Raw genomic sequence first — 19,011 nt, 5'->3', positions numbered from 1 at the left:
AAAACCCAAATGCAACATTTTGCTCTCGTACACTGTTTATTATTTCATTAATGTTTTTGCTATGCATTTTTTCCAAGATTTTTACTGAATATCGTAGAACATGTAAACAGTAAGTTAGGAGCTCCATTAGTTAAGATTGCCTAAAAAGCCTGTTTACCCGTGTTGCCTATATTCACCACAACCGTTCTTTGCTCCCCATACATCCATATAATTAAGTTGAACTTCTGTTAATTTTAAAGCTTTGCCAGTTTGTTTGCTTGCCTAAGATGTCCATTGTGTAACTCTGACCTTTTTTTTAACAGCTTCATGGAAGAAAGCAACACATCAGAGCATTGTTGATTGACAGAGTCATGCTGCAGCATGAGGTATTAAAACATCGTGAAAACCCTAACTCAACCATATTTACTCTTTACATTTCACTTTTTCCCAATTAAATGCAGTGCTATACATTAAATAACAGTAGTTTCTGCTATTTTTTGTTTTAATAAGCTGCGAACACTGACGATTGAAGGCTGTGAATATAAGACAATACATCAAGACATTATAAGAGACCTTCTATGTTTGTCTACAAGCTCCTACAGTCAGGTAATAATCTAACAATTAATTTATATCGATAAGCTACCTTTGTTTATGGTTCCCTCAATTGGCACATTTGCCCAGAAAAATGTGGGACTTACAATTATATTAAAAGTAGCAAATTACTAAAATATGTGTCATCCCAAAATAATCATTTTAATTAATATTACAACTTTCTACAGATATATAGGTAATATAGACGGGATACTGTTAACCAGGTGAGAGTTTAACTCTAACAAGCAACATGGTTACATTAGGGAAAGCTTTGCTCCTCTGTAATGTAACTCGGTCACATCAGCTGGACAATCTCCAAGTTGCTGGTACCTACCGTAATTTTACAATGTGCGTAATGTCCCCGTGTGTGTTACCTTAGGATCTATTGCTGCCTGGTCAGTGAGGCGGTGCTTCAGGTGTATGTAGCACTATGGTGCCACCTCCTGTGAGCCACCTGTGGAAGAGATGCTCAGTCACCAGTGTTTGAGGGAAGTTTATAGAGGCAGACTGAGGTTAGGAGTTAGTTGCTAATAGATGCATAAGCACCTTCTTTTTATGTCTGGGTTGACAGCACAGCTGTGTGCATGTTGTTTCGCTTACAGTATATAAGGGTGGGTTATGGGTTTTCTCACTTTAGCTGTTGGTTTATTTGGTTCAATCTCTTATGGTCATTGGCTTGCAGCATTGGCAATCACCTCTTTGATCAGTCCAGAGTCTGTATTGCCCCTCATGCCTTTGGCTGGTATATTATTTAGGGGTGGGCGGAACTCAGAGTTTCACTCCACGAAATTCTGCGGAGTTTTTATGTAACTCCGCAGAATTCCGTAGAGTGAAACTCTGCGAGCGAGCAGATTTTGGCACGTTGTGCTGGTCATACTGAGTTTTAGCGCCAGGAGCTTGTCCTGCTCTGTAAAATTAGCACGAATGGCACTAGGTGGCGCACCAGAGGGCATTGCTTCTTTCTGTCAATCGAGTAGGTTTTCTACACTATTGGCAACTTTTTCAACATAACAATCGAGACCGGCTGTGAACGCCTGCACTTAGAAATCTTGCCGGAAGGCGTTCTAGCTCCCCTAAATCGTGCTGGGGACGCAAATTCTCACTCGCCAACTTAATGTTGGCAAGCCGCCTGCGAGAAGAAACTCCGCCACGCAGGGTTTGGCTGAGTTTTCATGTAATGCTGCGCTCTAAGTGGTGTAAGGGGTAAGGAGTGCCTCCAAGGGAGTTTGTTCCAAAAATATTTCAATATTTACATAAAGTTTTTGGGAAGGACAATTCAATGGTCCTAGTAAAGATTAGTTTAGTCAATCATATGTATTAAATTCTCAATGAATGTTCACACACAGATACATTAAACATAAAACAATGAACAAGAACAACAATAACACTAGGTGTATATGCAAAATCTTGAATTTTATCCAAAAATAAGTCACAAGGGATTTAAAATACAAATATATAAACAAATATATAAACAGGAATACAGGATTCCTAAAAGGATCCTATGAGAATTAATAATATTTACAAACAGGATAAGTGTGCTCAGGTTTTACAGAGGAGTGAATTGAAATCCTTTTGTTCTTCCTGTATTCCTGTTTATATATTTGTCAAGAGAGTCATTATAGGCCTGTCAGTTGGGGGAATGAAAAAGTTTGTGCCTGCTCCTGCAAATGAAAAGGTGAATACGCCAAAATAAAGACTGAAAGTGCCAGTATCCCCCTCCACTCCCACCCCTCCCTGTCCGCCTCCCACTTCAGCGTCCCCAACTCGCCAAAGCCATTCTAACCCTCCCTGTCCAACCCCAAACATAGAAAATCAGTGTAGATTGTAAGTGGGATATTCCCATCGGGCGTCAGAGTGCTACTAGCCTCCTAACAAGGAGGTGGCTGAGATAAACAACATTTGTGCCTGATCAGATTACAGCATAAAGCCCCATGACAAAACAGTAGTGCACTGCAGGGAGAAATGAAAGAATCTCTATATCGTCCACCTGTGCAGGGAGGATAAAGATGGAATGCAAAAAAGTCAAAACATTCAACAATTTAGAAACAGAGCTGCCCAGTAGAGCTACATGACATGACAGAGTATCCATGGGCACCCCACATTCCTACTGTTCCTCAGATTCAGAGAGTGTTTGGGATTTATGCTGCCTTCTCTTGAGGTGTTAGGCATGTTTCAGCGCTGCCTTGGAGTTGGTGAAAATCTTTGAGCGTGCAGGGTATAACATGGCGTAAGGAACACCTTCAGATTGTAAGAACTTTTTTACAGCCCCGAAGTCCCTGCCTGCCGCCTGCACCGTCACAGTAAAATTAGGGAAAGAAGAGTGTTTTACCTTGGTGTTTGATAGTGCCCTTATCTCTGGCCATGCACAAAATGGCGTCCCTGTCCCTATAATTCAACACCTGCAGGGCAAGGTGGAGCTCCCGGGACCTGCCTGGCCGTAAGGGAGCGGTGGACCCGCTCAATAATGAACGTGATGGAGAGGAGTTCAGTACAAAAGATGTCTATTATTAGGTTCTCAACGCCCACATTCGTTGATTCTGGGAGTCCTGTAATTCAAATAATATTTCGGCGGGAACTGGCTTCTAAGTCCTCATTCTTGGCCTGGATGAGGGAGAGAACCTTTTCCATATTGAGTGTTTTCCCTGCTACCGCACTCAGACCATCCTCAGTTGCAGACACATGTTGCTCGACCTCCCCCACACGGGCGCCTTGGTTTTTCGAGTTGTGACTGCATGTGGTCGAGGCGCTGATGTACTGCTGCCATAGTGCTCTCTATGGACTGGATGGCTATGTTGCATGCCCAACAGCGTTGTCTCTATTGTAGAAGGGCCCCCTTCTTGGGCATCCACCTATGAGTCAGAGGCAGCTTTTTGTGGGGTCTTGGATGACTTACGCACTTCAAATGTGAGGCGAGGTTGAGTCTTATCTGTCCTCCCCATTCTGCCTGCAACTGTGCCACTCAAACACCAAAGTACGGGGCCAAAGCGGGCTCCCCTTCCAGGGACCCCAGTATCAACCGGTAGTCAGTCCCGGGCCAGACCAAGTAGAAATCTTTCACGGGCACAATAAGTAGGTTACAATGGTGGTAGATCCTGATAAAAAGGCTTCATATGCACTCTGTCCCGTGGAGCGGCCTCCCACAGTACACCCTCTAATATGAACAGAGAGGGCAGTCACCAGGATCCTCTCCAGGCCCAGAAACGTGGTGCAAAGCAGAGTTCCAGGGATCAATGACGGAGCCACACCAGCAGGCAAAAGGGTACCAAAGTGCAGACGAGAGCCTCCTCTATGCGACTGAGCCCCTCTACAAGAGCTATTAACCAGCGTGTATAATAATTAGACTCCGCAGTCACAGGGTGTAGGCCTTCCGCCCACGGCCCAGCTCCACGGGAAACACAGAGAAGTCAAAGCAAGCAAGACCGGGCTCAAAGCGGAGAAATGACGAGAATTCAGCATGTCCCACCAGATCACCAGGCAGCCACACGAGGCCAGGGCACAATCCAGGCAGCAAAGCAGTACAGCAGCAATCACATGCACTGCTATGTGGCGGGGAGTATCCTGAAGTAGGCCCGTGTGGAAGGAATCAGCACGTCGTCAATGCAGCCCCCATGCGAGTCCGAGGCGCCCCAGGGAGGAGCGTACAATCAGCGGCAGCTCGGCAGGGTGTTAAGAGGCAGCGTAGGTCCGATGCTCATCAGAACTCACCCCTCGGGTCCCGCCGGTGCTGATAGCCCCATGCCTGGCTGTATGCAGTGAACCAGCAACACGGAGCGAGGGAGAAGGTACAGCCGCAGCGCCTCACGCCACCAGCCCCAGCCACAGCTCGCAGGCCGTGGCATGCACCCCAGCCCGCGCCCACCTCCTTAGCCACCTTCCGGGGACGAGCCGCCCCCCACTCACTGCAGCTAGCGCCAGCAACGCTCCGTACACCAGGCCGTCTCGCCGGCCCCCTCAGCATGGCAGGTCTCTCTAGCGCCCGCAGAACGCGGGCATGGCCGGAGCTCCTCTTGCACCATGCAGAGACCAGCACACCTCCTCGCAGTCATCTGCTCCAGGGGATATCGCTTGTAATATTCAGGCAGTGCTGTATCCCACTCGGGCCCCGCAGCAAGGAGCGTTCGCCTCCAGTCGCAGATATGGCAGCAGGCAGGGTCTTCTCTCAGGGCCCGGCGGCTGCCGCCATTTTGTAGAGGCGCCACCGGATCAGATCAGCTCAGCGTTCGTGGCGTCACGGTGCTCCTCAGTGGTCCAAATCCGCACAGGATATTCCAGGGGGGCTTTACAATGCAGGGCAGGGGCGCAGGAGTCTAGGATGTAGCTGTTAAAGACACACAATTGATGGACGGGATGCAGAACCAATCAAAACATTCACCCCCAGTCAAGAAATCTGGGTTAAATCCATCATTATTTTGCTCACAACGCCACCCCAGGTTAGACCTGGCTATATGCAAATCAGTCTTGGCCTTGTGCCTCATGGAAACTGTCCAGCCCGAACTGCCAAGCCAGGATGTAGCTGTTGGTAGGCAGATTATAGACGGATAGGAGCTCAGCTGGGCAGAGCCTCACTAAGGTGCGGCGATCTTGCTGTGTACCCTCTAGTGTCCCCCACCGTATCATTATCTTTAATCTACATATTCTTACTTCCTTTATGCATCTCTATACTTTTCATGTACCTATGGATCTATATCTTTATTACTTTCCTCTAATTCAGCCTATCCAATGCACTACCCTGTTTCTCACCCTATGCCTCTCTCAACATATCTTCTACCTCAACTCGGACTCATCTCAAACCTCTGTCTACTACTCTTGCCAATGCACTACCCTATTTCTCTCCCTATACCTCTATCAGTATATCCTCTACATCCACTCTTTCATTCATCCCAAACCCCATACCACCACTATGCTCCCCAAAATAACCCTTTCTAGACTTTCCCCTACTCTACCCCTTCTTGAATTATCTGACATCTCTTTTACTATACCAATCCCCCAAAACACGCCTTTCTAAACTCTTCCCTCTGACTCTTCCACCCCATCCCTTTTTACTCATCTCAAGCCTCCTCCTACTGCTATGCCCTCCATAAAAAAGAATAGTCTAAAGCATTCACTCTTCTAATCCTCCACTATCCTTTTCAATCAGAATAACAGACTAGCATGTCCACTTCTCAAATTTCATATTTCACTATACTAATTCACCATTAATCCTTTATGGGTTCCAGAGTAGTGTGCTACTTGCCGAAAAGGAGCTTTGATAGCGGAGAGGACGTAGTTAGTCTCGGCTCCGCTGCCACCGGTAGAGTAATCAGAGGGTCTTGGCTGTAAGAGGCCAGAATTGACTAAGCCAAGAGTAGCGCCAGCACCCGGGGATCAGTAGGTACCCCTAAATCCACTTTGGTGTTGGTGCAGTGCCAGGAAGCAGCCGAACACAGTTGAGGCCCGCAAGGGGAGAGATGGCGGGATGCTGGGGGTCGGGCCAACAACGGCGAGCCAAACGGAGCGGCAACAAGGAGTGAAGCGAAGCCCGTGCGCACAGAAGTGACACGGTGTGGCTGCAGGGTAGTGACTGCCTGCAAACTGCATACGGAGCGCCGCAGCGGTGGAACCCTGGGGACTGGGACAATGCAGCTGTGAGAAGAAATCCTCGGTCACCAGTGTTTTCCGGTGAGTCAGGGCGCAAACGCAAGCACCTGCACCAGGAGGGAATGGTGTTGTAGGGCGGAGCCCCCTGCAGTGCCCAGACACACAACAAGGCTCAAATGATGCCTCCCTGACCTTAAAATGGCGGCCAGCGAGACAGTAACAGGACTCCCATAGAATAATGAGCTTCAGAGGCTGTGACGAAGGGAAGATTGTACACCGGACGGAAGGCACACTCAAGGTTTTAAAGGAAAACTGGGAGAGAAAAGGCAGCATGACCTCCCCATACAAAGCCAGCTCCCGAAGAATGGCGTCCTCCCCTGGTTTCAATGGTGGAGTTCTGCCTGTCCAGAACGGGAGTCCTCCTTTTCGGCAGTGGCGTTCGTGTGAGGTCCTTCGCCACATACGACCTGTGTTACGTGACAATTGCCCAGCACCCACTACTGCTTCAGGGGCATGGGGATGAACTGCAGGCACCTGAACTGTCTCTTCCACCTCTCCTTTCATGGGGTGAGCTGGATGATGAGGAGGGATGGCATTGCCTATTAACACCTGGACGGTTGCCTTCTATGGAACTATGACGCTGCCTCGTGGGCGGAAACAGGAATTATCTGTACTTATTGCAGAACCCGACAACCCTTTGTCGTTGCCCGGTGGAGCTGTCCCAGCTATAGAGGAGTCTGGCTATGGTTCACCCCCCTCGGCTGTCACCTTCCCAGACAGACATCGGACATTGTTTTTCACGGTTATCTGTCTTCCAATTAAATTTCAATTTCAAAGCTTTATTCGACAAATGTCATAAAAGCATTCTTCCTAACCCTAATACAATAAATACTACGATTAAAAATAATTCTAAAACACATATTAAACATTTTGACAGTCGAATATTATACATGAGAAGTACAATAAAAAAAATTCAGTTTGTTTCTATAAATAGTTTCTTTTTAAAAACAATTCATACAATGCAATAGAATGATTGGATTAAGCAACACTATTTCATGATATATTTACATTTGACTTTAAAGTGCGTGTACGAATTGACCATGCCCAGGCAAGAAATTTAGCTACAGCAACTACAAATGGTGTGGAACAATCCGTTTCAAGTATTCTCAGGGCTGTCGATTGACTACGGGTGCCGATGTTTAGGCACACTGGCTTCAGCCATTTACGTCTAGGGCTAACATATAATGGGCAGCAAAACAACAAATGGGAAATGTGCTCTATTTGATCCTTACAAAAATAGCAATGATCAACCCACATGGGAGACCAGTGTTTTTTGAATGCATTTACTGGTAAGGTTCCTATACGAAATTGAAAGTACAGTTTCCTATCATGTGGGCGTTCTATTATGTCCCAATATGTTTCGCAAGATGGATACATTTTAATATCCCAAAAGCGAGTTGTCAATATTGATTGGGAGCCTTTACGGAACATTGCTACGTACACCATTTCCCAATACAGTTCTTTCAATTTTGCTTTCGAAGGAAAGCTAGCCACATCATGGTTGCCCCAAAGGTGTTCCAACTTTAACAATACAAGAAGCCCCCGAAGTTCCTTTAGCCATTCAACACAATGAAAACGGTCGAACTCAACGACATCCTCTAGAGCTGCAGCATAATGGCTCAGCTCTGGGGTCACCATCAAGCGTCTCCAATATAGGAGTGGCCGTAGTCTAGCTATATCCTCGATATTTTTATTGCCAAGGTCCAATTTCAGAGGAAGTGTGGGTGTGCTTTGTGGGACCATAACAAGCCCTCGTAAAAATCTGTTTTCTGCACGTCCCAACTCTCTCAAATTTGAAAACCCCCACAGTTCAGAACCATATAAGCAGGCGCCTAATACTTTCATATTGTATATTTCGAGTGCACATTTAACCGGCTTTGTTAGCGATTTGCGATGTTTCAGGGCAACTGCACCAGCAAGCTGGTTAAACTTCAATAGTGTATTGTAAATATGCGATTTCCACTTCATATTTCCCTGAAGGGTGATGCCTAGGTAGGTAAAGGCATCCACTTTCTCTAAAGGGGTACCTTTATATTTGATTACGCCTTTGAAAGAGGACTGATAGTTTAGGCACATGAATTTAGTTTTGGTGGTATTCAATTCAAGCCCTCTACTATCACAAAATTCACCAAAGGCGTCAACCACTTTTTGGAGACCGCTCGGAGTGCGTGAAAGTAAAAGCGTATCGTCCGCGAACATTAGGACAGGGACGTGGGAGCCTGCTATAATCGGGGCGTCACTTGGGGATTTCATTAAATGGTCAACGATTCCGTTTATGTAAATTGAAAATAGTGTTGGGGCTAGGACGCACCCTTGCCTAACTCCTCGTTCTACTGGGAAGGGATCTGTGACTTCTCCTTGCTTGCCCCATCTAATTTTGGCAAAGTTATTGTCGTGAAGGCGGACAAGGAGGGTGATGAGTTCCTGGCTTAGTCCTACATCAGCCAGGGTCTGCCACAATTTTTCTCTGGGGACTAGGTAGAAGGCTGCTTTTAAGTCCACAAAGACTGCGTACAACGAGCCCTTTTTAAGTGTGACATTTCTCCAATAGATGGTTAAAAAATAGAGAACTTGGTCAACACTACTAGTCAGTGGACGAAACCCTGCCTGGTATGGGGACAGTATATTCTTTTCATCAATCCATTGTTGTAGCTTGTTCTGGACTAAGCGGCCCATCAGTTTTTGCGCTGTGTCTATAAGACTAATGGGTCTATAGTTTTGGGCTAATGTTTTGTCTCCTTTTTTAAATATGGGGATGATTTCTGCTCCCTTCCATGAATGGGGCACTTCCCCTCCCATTGCCACAGCATTTGCCAGCATTTTGAAATAAGAACACCAGGCATTCCGGTCCGATAAAAATACGTCGGCCGGGATGCCATCCATGCCTGGCGCTTTTCCCCCCGCTATACAATCCAGTGCTTTACTCACTTCCTTCTCATCAAATATTTGTTTTTTGAAAAAAATAGATGGGGGAGGTTGAACAGAAGCGTGGGCAGGGTTGCGGGCATACTGTGGTTTAAAAAACTCAGTCCATTTGATTATTGCAACATTGTTTTGTGGCTGGGCAGCTATTCCTCCCCTCTCCCATTTTACTATAGCCCAGAAGCGCTTAGAGTCCTTTGCAGCGCAAGCTTCCTTCAAGTCCAGCCACCCTTCTTCATCCCAGCGTTTCTTGGCCCGTTTTTGGGTTTGTCTGTATGCATCTCTTGCTCTCCTAATTGCTATTGCATTGCCTGATTTTAATTCTAAACTCAGGTTAAGTCGTGCCACCCTGCAACTCTTATCATACCAACCTTGCCTTGGTTGAGTTTTTCCCTCTTTACAGGGATCTACTCTTTTAGTGAAAAAACTTTGTAATTTGCAAAAGAGGTTTTCGTGAGCCTCCATCATGAAATCTTGGAAACTAGGCATCCCTTGATGAGACTTGATGTTATTTACTTCATTTACTACTAGTTTTTTAAGTGCCTCTAATTTTGCTTTGTCCTCTATTAGCATTCTCCATTTGAGGTGGCGTAGGTTATTTGAACATACTACATCCTGCGTCACCATTCCAGTGTTATTAGAATGCAGTATAGGCTCAAAATAGGAATAGAAGGTCAATCGCAAGGGGTTATGGTCGCTTTCTAGTCTAGCTTCTACAACCATATCTAGCATTTTACTCCAAAACCTTACGTCTAATAATATATAATCAATTCTGCTAGTTGATCGCCCATTATCAAACGTGTTGTTACCTATTAGGTCGGATGGCGAGCGCCCATTTGCCGCTCTCAACCCTCTAGCTAGGCAGAGACTTTTTAGCTGGATTGCCACACTACTCCATTTTTTAATGGCTAGCAACTCCAACTGTGGAATTCCCCACTTGGCGTCCTCTTCCTCAGACAAGATCCTGTCCTCCTCACCCAGGGGCTCAAAAGTTACGTTGAAGTCACCACCTACTATTATTTGGCTTTGTGGTGATAGTGTTTCAATGTTCTGTTCTAAGACTGCTATGGTATTCGAAGATTTACCACTAGCCACTCCCCTGGCGTAGACATTAAACAGGATAAACTCTTGGCCGTTATCCCATCTAACAATAAGAGCCATAATATCATTAGATGGTATTGATAGTTGTTTTATGGTACAATTCAAAGATTGGCGTATCCATATTAACAGGCCTCCAGAAGGACGTCCAAGGCGATTTCTGGTTGCTGGAATATAAAAATTTAAATATCCCTCTCTAAAGGTTGGGGTGAGAGACCAGGTTTCTTGCAGCATAATGATGTCATGTTGGTCGATATATTCAGCCCATTCCAATGTGCTTATCTTACTTGCTATGCCTGCAATGTTCCATGATACAAGGGATAGTAAATTAAGTTTTTGTTGATGTAATAGCTGATCATTATCATGTTCGCTTGCATTTACTTTCATTTCTGGTAATGCTATTTTTCCCTCCCTTGAGATAACCTTTGTCCCTTTCGCCTCTGTAACACATACAGTAACATCAGCTGCTATCTTTGACTCTTTAGGAGCAGGATTTTTACATACCATGTGAGTTAATTTCTGTTTCTCTATGTTCTGATTGGCCGAATGAATGCGTATCATATTTCCTCCACTTACATACTTTTGCTGCATCGGCCTATTAGGAGAAACCGAATCAGGGCTTGTGAGTCAATCACATTAGTTTAAATCGGATAAAGCCGAGAAGCAGTTTTCCAAATTTAGCCCCCAATCACAGCTTAGACCACCCCTAGCCCTTCTGGTTCCAACTACTGACCACTTAGTCCTTAGGATACTTGGTTTTGCCAATAGGCCTCTTCTGCTATAAAAAAAAGTCTAACGTTAACGGAACTATTTCTGCCGTTCTACGTTGGGGTGGAAAAATGTTATGCAGGATGTCTGGTAATACATCTGGGCCCTTGAGGTTTAGTACCACACAGTCCCGGGCAAATTTCTTGGGTTTGGTCCCTATCCACTTTACTCTTCTTGCTGTTAGGAGATCTTCGGACAGCTTTTCTTTACCCCATGGAGATATTTGGATATTGTTACCTAACCACTGCAAGGATTTATTTAAAAGGGAATCAGGAGTCTCAATCTGATCTTTTTTCAGCGGTGGGACGTTAGCAAGTACTAAAACTAGGGGTGAGGCTTCCACTATCAACTCTACAGGATTTAGTTCTGAGTGGAGATCAGGTGTTAAAACATTCCCTTGAGTTGTCGGAGGGACTACAACTGTGGGGTTGTTAAGATCATTTCTGGCAATAGTTACACCAGTCTGAATTGGGTCATATGTAACTTTTAGATTCCCAGTCATATTCACCTGCATCTCATCTATTTTGTTCATGATCGAGTTTGGAATTTCCCCCATGTTATCATTTGTTGTTTTTAAAAGGGTCTCCAGTTTATGTACTTTATCGGACAAATGGTCTATTTTAGATATGAGCGGTTTAATTATTCGTGAGATCCTGGATTCTAACATGCCCATAAACTTGTTCGATAGCAGGTCATCCCAATCTATAGTGCCACCCCCTTCCTCCCTTATATCATCAATTACATTTTTGTGTTTAATGTTAGGGGGAGTTGCTGGTTTTTTGCTACTGGACCGTAGTCCTGGTCTTTTGGGGGGGACCTTAGAGGACCTTTTAGCCGCTCTTGGAGCAGGGACTGGCGTTGGCGGGGTGATGCTCCCATCAACTAGCTCTAAGTCATTACAGGGCATGTGAGGGTCATCCCCCGTTAGTAGTTCAACATTTATGACAGGTTGTGAAACATTTATAGAAGCATTTAATACTGGGCAATCAACATTTTCTACAATTTGAGAATCAATTAGATTCATTGCTTCTGTTTCCAGTTCAATTAAACATGTAGCTTCTCTTTGGGTGCAGGGAGGGGAGTCATCAAGCCCCAAAGAAGACCTCCGGTCGCTATTTATTTTTGCCACCCTGTGTACTAGATAATTGTCCATAGTATTAGCAGGGGTATTAGGTGTTTTCTGTTTCGACATGGTTAGACAAGATGGTAAGGTGCTACTAGCAAGAAGTTAACCCTTACGTGTGTGAACAGTCAATAGTAATAAAGCACTGGGGCAGATGACTCACGGTGCTGGTGATGTTAGTGTCCTGGTCCAGTCCAGTCGTGGCCAGTCTTGGACTGTCTTAGACTGTCCGCCCTTTGTCCGGGCTTCGTCCGGGCGTCCCGCTCGCGTCCCGCGACGTGGAGGACGGCGGGATTTTCTAGCGCCTCCGGGCGCGGTGACCCCTGAGATGGTGTTCCGGGTCGCTGGGCAGTCTGGGAGATGTAGTTTCCCTCCGCTCGGCGGCCGCGAGAAGGACTCGAGCGGCGGCGGGAGGGAAACCAAGTCAAGGCGAGAGTTCTGGCAGCTCGGCACCCCCAGGCAAGTTGAGGCAGCTTGTGGCAGCTTGTGGCAAGACACCCGCTCCACCGAGGACGGCGGGATTTTCTAGCGCCTCCGGGCGCGGTGACCCCTGAGATGGTGTTCCGGGTCGCTGTGCAGTCTGGGAGATGTAGTTTCCCTCCGCTCGGCGGCCGCGAGAAGGACTCGAGCGGCGGCGGGAGGGAAACCAAGTCAAGGCGAGAGTTCTGGCAGCTCGGCACCCCCAGGCAAGTTGAGGCAGCTTGTGGCAAGACACCCGCTCCACCGAGGACGGCGGGATTTTCTAGCGCCTCCGGGCGCGGTGACCCCTGAGATGGTGTTCCGGGTCGCTGGGCAGTCTGGGAGATGTAGTTTCCCTCCGCTCGGCGGCCGCGAGAAGGACTCGAGCGGCGGCGGGAGGGAAACCAAGTCAAGGCGAGAGTTCTGGCAGCTCGGCACCCCCAGGCAAGTTGAGGCAGCTTGTGGCAGCTTGTGGCAAGACCACTTTGGTGTTGGTGCACTGCCAGGAAGCCAAGAAGCAGCCGAACACAGTTGAGGCCCGCAAGGGGAGAGATGGCGGGATGCTGGGGGTCGGGCCAACAACGGCGAGCCAAACAGAGCGGCAACAAGGAGTGAAGCGAAGCCCGTGCGCACAGAAGTGACACGGTGTGGCTGCAGGGTAGTGACTGCCTGCAAACTGCATACGGAGCGCCGCAGCGGTGGAACCCTAGGGACTGGGACAATGCAGCTGTGAGAAGAAATCCTCGGTCACCAGTGTTTTCTGGTGAGTCAGGGCGCAAACGCAAGCACCTGCACCAGGAGGGAATGGTGTTGTAGGGCGGAGCCCCCTGCAGTGCCCAGACACACAACAAGGCTCAAATGATGCCTCCCTGACCTTAAAATGGCGGCCAGCGAGACAGTAACAGGACTCCCATAGAATAATGAGCTTCAGAGGCTGTGACGAAGGGAAGATTGTACACCGGACGGAAGGCACACTCAAGGTTTTAAAGGAAAACTGGGAGAGAAAAGGCAGCATGACCTCCCCATACAAAGCCAGCTCCCGAAGAATGGCGTCCTCCCCTGGTTTCAATGGTGGAGTTCTGCCTGTCCAGAACGGGAGTCCTCCTTTTCGGCAGTGGCGTTCGTGTGAGGTCCTTCGCCACATACGACCTGTGTTACGTGACAATTGCCCAGCACCCACTACTGCTTCAGGGGCATGGGGATGAACTGCAGGCACCTGAACTGTCTCTTCCACCTCTCCTTTCATGGGGTGAGCTGGATGATGAGGAGGGATGGCATTGCCTATTAACACCTGGACGGTTGCCTTCTATGGAACTATGACGCTGCCTCGTGGGCGGAAACAGGAATTATCTGTACTTATTGCAGAACCCGACAACCCTTTGTCGTTGCCCGGTGGAGCTGTCCCAGCTATAGAGGAGTCTGGCTATGGTTCACCCCCCTCGGCTGTCACCTTCCCAGACAGACATCGGACATTGTTTTTCACGGTTATCTGTCTTCCTCTTGGACTGCTTTCAATGCTTTACTCCCCCTGAAGTACTTTTCCCCCCTCCGGTCTTCCTGACACTATCTTCATACCTCCCCCTGTCTTTCCTCCCCCTCCCCCCCACCTTCCTTCCCCATATGACGCGAGTCTTGGTTTAGGCTATGCACTAATAACTTATTTTATTGTGTAATCTCATGTTTTTCTCCTTTTTCTATACTTGTGACTGCAACAGTAATTGTAACTGATGTAACTTTCGTAACCTGTAATCCTGCGGATCCGTATGTAAAGCGCTCTGATACCTCCGGGTATAGCCAGCGCTATATAACATTCTTCAAATAAATAATAAATAAGCAAGCGCTATATAAATGCAAACGTTTTTCCCTCTTCTATTCCTCCACTATTTTTCTCAATCCAAATAATTGACTAATATCCACCACTCCAATTACTTTCATATTTCACTATGCTAACTCACCAGTAATCCTTCATGGTTTCCAAAGTAGCATGCTACTCGGTAAAAAAGTGCTTCAACACCACATCAGGGGTAAAAAGCGCTATATAAATGCAAACCTTTTTCCCTCTTTTATCCTTCCGCTATCCGTCTGAATCCAAATAACTGACTAACCTATCCACCACTCAAGTTACTTTTATATTTTACTGTACTAATTCAACACTAATCCTTTATGGGTTCCGGAGTAGCGTGCTACTTGCTGAAAAAGCGATTTGACGCCTCGTCAGGGGTAGTAAGGGCTATATAAATTCAATTACCATTCAATACAATACATACAGCCAGACCATCAGCCTGTGCCTGCCTCTCAACATCAGTACTATCAGTGACTGGTTGTCCTATTTGGCTCAAACTCCAATTTATTCCAGGGCATAACTAATGTCCCCCACAACACTGATGACGATGAGGAGGTGTTGGACAATCTGCTGCCCCCTCATTACACTAATAAATGCTGTACATAGACTTTCAAAATGCTACTGGGTTATATATCTTACCAAGGAAAGAGCTGAACTTACCACCTGGTCCACCAACGGAAGAAATGACCTCTTTTGACGTAGTAGTTTGAAGAGCAGCGGAAGTGCTAAATTTGCTGTTGCATACTTTGGAAATCCAAACCGATTCATTGACTGATATTTCTCAGGCAGGTCCAACTTAACCTGAGTTACTATTACCATTTAAGATTGGCCCTCAAGCACACTCTCTTAGCAGATTGGTCAAGCAATGATAGCCCCCTTGGTCAACCAAACTATGGCTAGACAGCACAGTCCAGCCTCTGATGACCCTTACTTTTTGATCGAACACCAAATGCTTGGAAACATTGTGGTACTGGCTTTCACAAGTAAAGTCAATCAACATGCTTTTCAAATGAGCCACTGGATAGTGAGCAAAATGTATCAATGCCTTTGGTAAGAAAATCTTTTCCTCAGCAAGCCCACCATTACAATCCTTGAACATGGTCTGCCTTTTAGGAAGGTATACCTTATGGGTCCTGGGCAGTGAGATCTTGCAGGCTGTCCCAGAGGACCTCAAGGCTTCATTGGCCCATACAAACCAAGGTTGACAGGACGGATTAAAATATGTGTTTGGTGTAGGACTGGACAAAACCGACTTCATAGTCTTTGCTACTGACACCAGTGTAGTGCTTAAAAGGCATGCGTGGATACGATCAGCCAGATTTTCAGGGGCTGTCCCAGTGTCCCTTACGGGGTTGCTGTTCGATGGATCTATTCAGAGAAAAGGCCGACTCTGTGCTTGTGTAATGCAAGGATAGTCATGCCGCAGCTCAATCTTGGAGGTATTATCCCCATGAAGACTTATCCACCAGCAAAATAGAACATTTAGAGGCTAGTCCAACGGCCTAGCTTACCAGCAACATCAACCTTTGCAGAAGCAAACCCAGACCTTTAAGGGAAGAGGGTGTGGTATTGACCAAAGCTATTCACACCAGCTGGGACCGCATTCTTCCAAAACTTCCTCCATACTGCAAGGATTCTTAATGCTTTCTGCCCTTTCCAGACGTACAACTAGTTAGTAGGTGCAGGATACCGGATTTCCCCCCTGGCTGGCGATCCCTCATGTCAGACAGAGGGATTTGACACATTGTTTAGCGGGGGTGCACCCTGCCTTTCGTTTCAGCCCACCCCCCAATCCCCCCTCTCTTTTTTCCCCCCACACCAGTGCAATTGTTGGCAGACTGCACCTCTATCTTGATGCAGGAAGTCAAACTCCTGCTGGCCCAAGGCACCATTGAGTGGGCGGGGACTGTGAAAGAAGTGAGGAGTGCTAATAATGCTACTTCCTTGTGCCGAAGGACAAACGTTACAGACCTATACTGAACCTCCATCCGTTGAATACCTTTCTGAAGTAGGACAAATTGAGAATGCTCAGTCTGGTTCAGATGCTCTCTGATTTGGATCCAAGGTACTGGATGTTGTCTCTGCGATTGTCCAGGCCCTACCTACATTTCACCGTGGGGTCGGAACACTTCCAGTTTTCTGTTTAGTCATTTTTAGGTCTCGCCTGTCGATGCGCATGCGCATCGAGCAAGCGAGACTATGGGGGCTTATCCACTCTTTGTCCAACTTGCAAGGAATCGTGGCGATTCCTTGCAGTGCCCGTGACTTTTAAGCTCAATGCGCATGCGCATTGAGCTTAAAAGCGCGTGCACATCAGTTCCCTCATCCGCACTTCTCCTCCCCCCCTCCCCTGCCCGCCGTGTCGCATTTCTCCTCCCCCCTCCCCTTATCTGTCTTCCCTTCGTCTGTTCCCTCTCCCCGCTCCGCCCCCTCCCCTGCCCATCTGGTGAGCACTCTATACTTTTTTTTAACTTTGTCCAGACATGGCTGCACCCTTCTTCTCAGTATACCTTTGGGTGAGGACCCTATGCTTTCTTTGACCTTTGTTCAAGACTCTTGTGTTCCCTTCTCCTCGGTAGCTGGATTTAATTCAAGTTATCTCATCACTCGTTATGAGCCTTCTTTGCCACCCTATGCATAACCTTTTATTTTATTTTTGTACGTTATTTCATTATTTTACTTTTTACTTCTTTTGCGTTGTTGCCTTTCTGTGGTGAAGTGTCTGACACCTCGTGCTAAGGGCATTACTCCAGGTACATAGCATCATCTCAACATGGCGGCACTTTTCAACCTTTACAGAGGTCTCTCGGAGGGCGCCATCTTTTCCTTTGACGTATTTCAACATGGCGGCCGCTGTTGCCTGAGCTCGGTCGTCGGTGTGCTCACTATACGTTATTGACATACCGGAAGTAGCTTGGCTCCCGACAGGCCGTTCCACGGAAACTGTTTCTCGGCCCCACCTCAGACTGCGTGTGACTCCCGTGGAAATACCGTTTCCGTTACTGCCAACGTGACCTGTTTCCGTCCCAGCTCGCTTGCCACAACTCACCCTTGTTTTCGCCTCTTGCCGTTCCTGGCTGCTGTCGGCATCCCGTGCGGCCCGTGCCCAGACGCACCTTCCACCTCAGAACATTTTTAATACAGGTAACGCCTGCTATATACCTGTCATGTTCTATTTCTCATTCAGGCGATTGTTTAACTATTTTGACTTACCTAGCCTATACCCTTTATTTTAGAATCCGTTTACGTCTCTGCCGCTGCATTGGAGTTGCGCCTTGTTCCTACTTCCCACGGTAAGACCCTGATAATATTTTAACACTGCTGAGCCATGCCTCTGTCACTCTCCCCTGGGACACACTTTTCCCACGGTGAGGTCTGCCCCCCCACCCCGCACCCTGGCTCCTTGCACTTGGTTCCCTGTCTCCTTTGACCCTATGCTCTCATGAGTACGTAACCCTACCTCACCAGGCTGCTTCCTGATATTTCCATCAAGCCTCTCGAAGGGCTGCACGGACATATCTGTACTTTGCACACTATCCATCCTCCTGATGATATGTTCGCATATTTTCTCATGACCTTGGCTGTGACTTAAATTTGAATTCCTTAGTGGACGCTGGCTGCAATCTGGGAATAAAAAATTAGCTAGCTATAGCGCCAAGAATGTTCCCTCACTCACCCTCACTCACCCTCACTCACCCTCACTCACCCTCACTCACCCTCACCCTCACACAGTGCAATAGTTCTCAGACCATTTCAGTTAGAGCTTTTAGAAATGTTTATGGCTTTTTTTATTTGTAATACTTTAGCATTTTTGTTTCCTGTAGCCAATGCTAAACATTTACAAAAAAAACCCCATAAACAATTCTAAAAGCACTAACTCTAATGGTGCGAGACCTATTGCATTGCCAATGCTTGTTATCCTTATCTTGGTCCCTCTGATGTTCATGAAAGTGATTGAAGCGGCAGCAGCTCATCTTTGGAAGTCGAGATAAATATATTCATATACCCAGACAACTGGTGGCTCAAGGTGGGCATGCCCCAGTCAGTCACAGACTACTCCGGACAATGGCCAGGCTTGTAACCTCCTTGGGTTTTTCATCAAGGTATCGAAATCCCACCTGAACCCAATGCAGAGGATTATGTTCATAAGCATTCAGGATATGATCCAGAAGTTTCCCGGCGGCTTCTACTATGCTATTGTCCTAGGGGTTACTGGTTCTGGACATATGCCATCCTGCGACTTGGGCATCATTTGGTGTGCACAGTCATGAAATACTATTGCCTTGACAAACCAGTACTTTCTGGTGATTTCTCTATCTAACTCCAGTTTCCTTACTGCCCTCCTACTTCCCCGTTCTGTGGATTGGTCTCCCTAACATCATAGTAAGTTTCCTAGTTAGGTTTTGGCACACTCGCAATTTGACCAACGTGCTCCGTTTCTGAAGGTGGAGAGAAATATTAGGAAACTGGTGTTAGCATGCAGGAGTAGCACTTTTAGGAGGCTCCATTTCTGGGGCAGTCTTTAGTTATAGTGTAGCCATACAACTCCACCTACTGGTGCAAAGGGAGTGTTGCTGAAAAAGAAATCTCA

At 46.9% G+C, this 19,011-nt stretch overlaps 1 protein-coding gene across 2 annotated transcripts in view; it reads left to right on the top strand.

Moving 5' to 3' along the window:
- The window catches only part of PSME4 (proteasome activator subunit 4), a 2,155,241-nt gene that overhangs the window by 702,061 nt on the left and 1,434,169 nt on the right, over positions 1-19,011 (top strand). For both annotated transcript variants that reach the window (XM_086927646.1, XM_086927645.1), the window contains 2 exons: positions 303-365; positions 490-585. In XM_086927646.1, coding sequence (XP_086783772.1) covers positions 303-365; positions 490-585 — 159 coding nt within the window. The remainder of the gene's footprint in view (positions 1-302; positions 366-489; positions 586-19,011) is intronic.

Source organism: Lissotriton vulgaris, chromosome 6 (assembly GCF_964263255.1).
Source record: "Lissotriton vulgaris chromosome 6, aLisVul1.2, whole genome shotgun sequence".
Classification (NCBI taxonomy): Eukaryota; Metazoa; Chordata; class Amphibia; order Caudata; family Salamandridae; genus Lissotriton; species Lissotriton vulgaris.
This window is presented reverse-complemented; position numbering and strand designations above follow the sequence as displayed.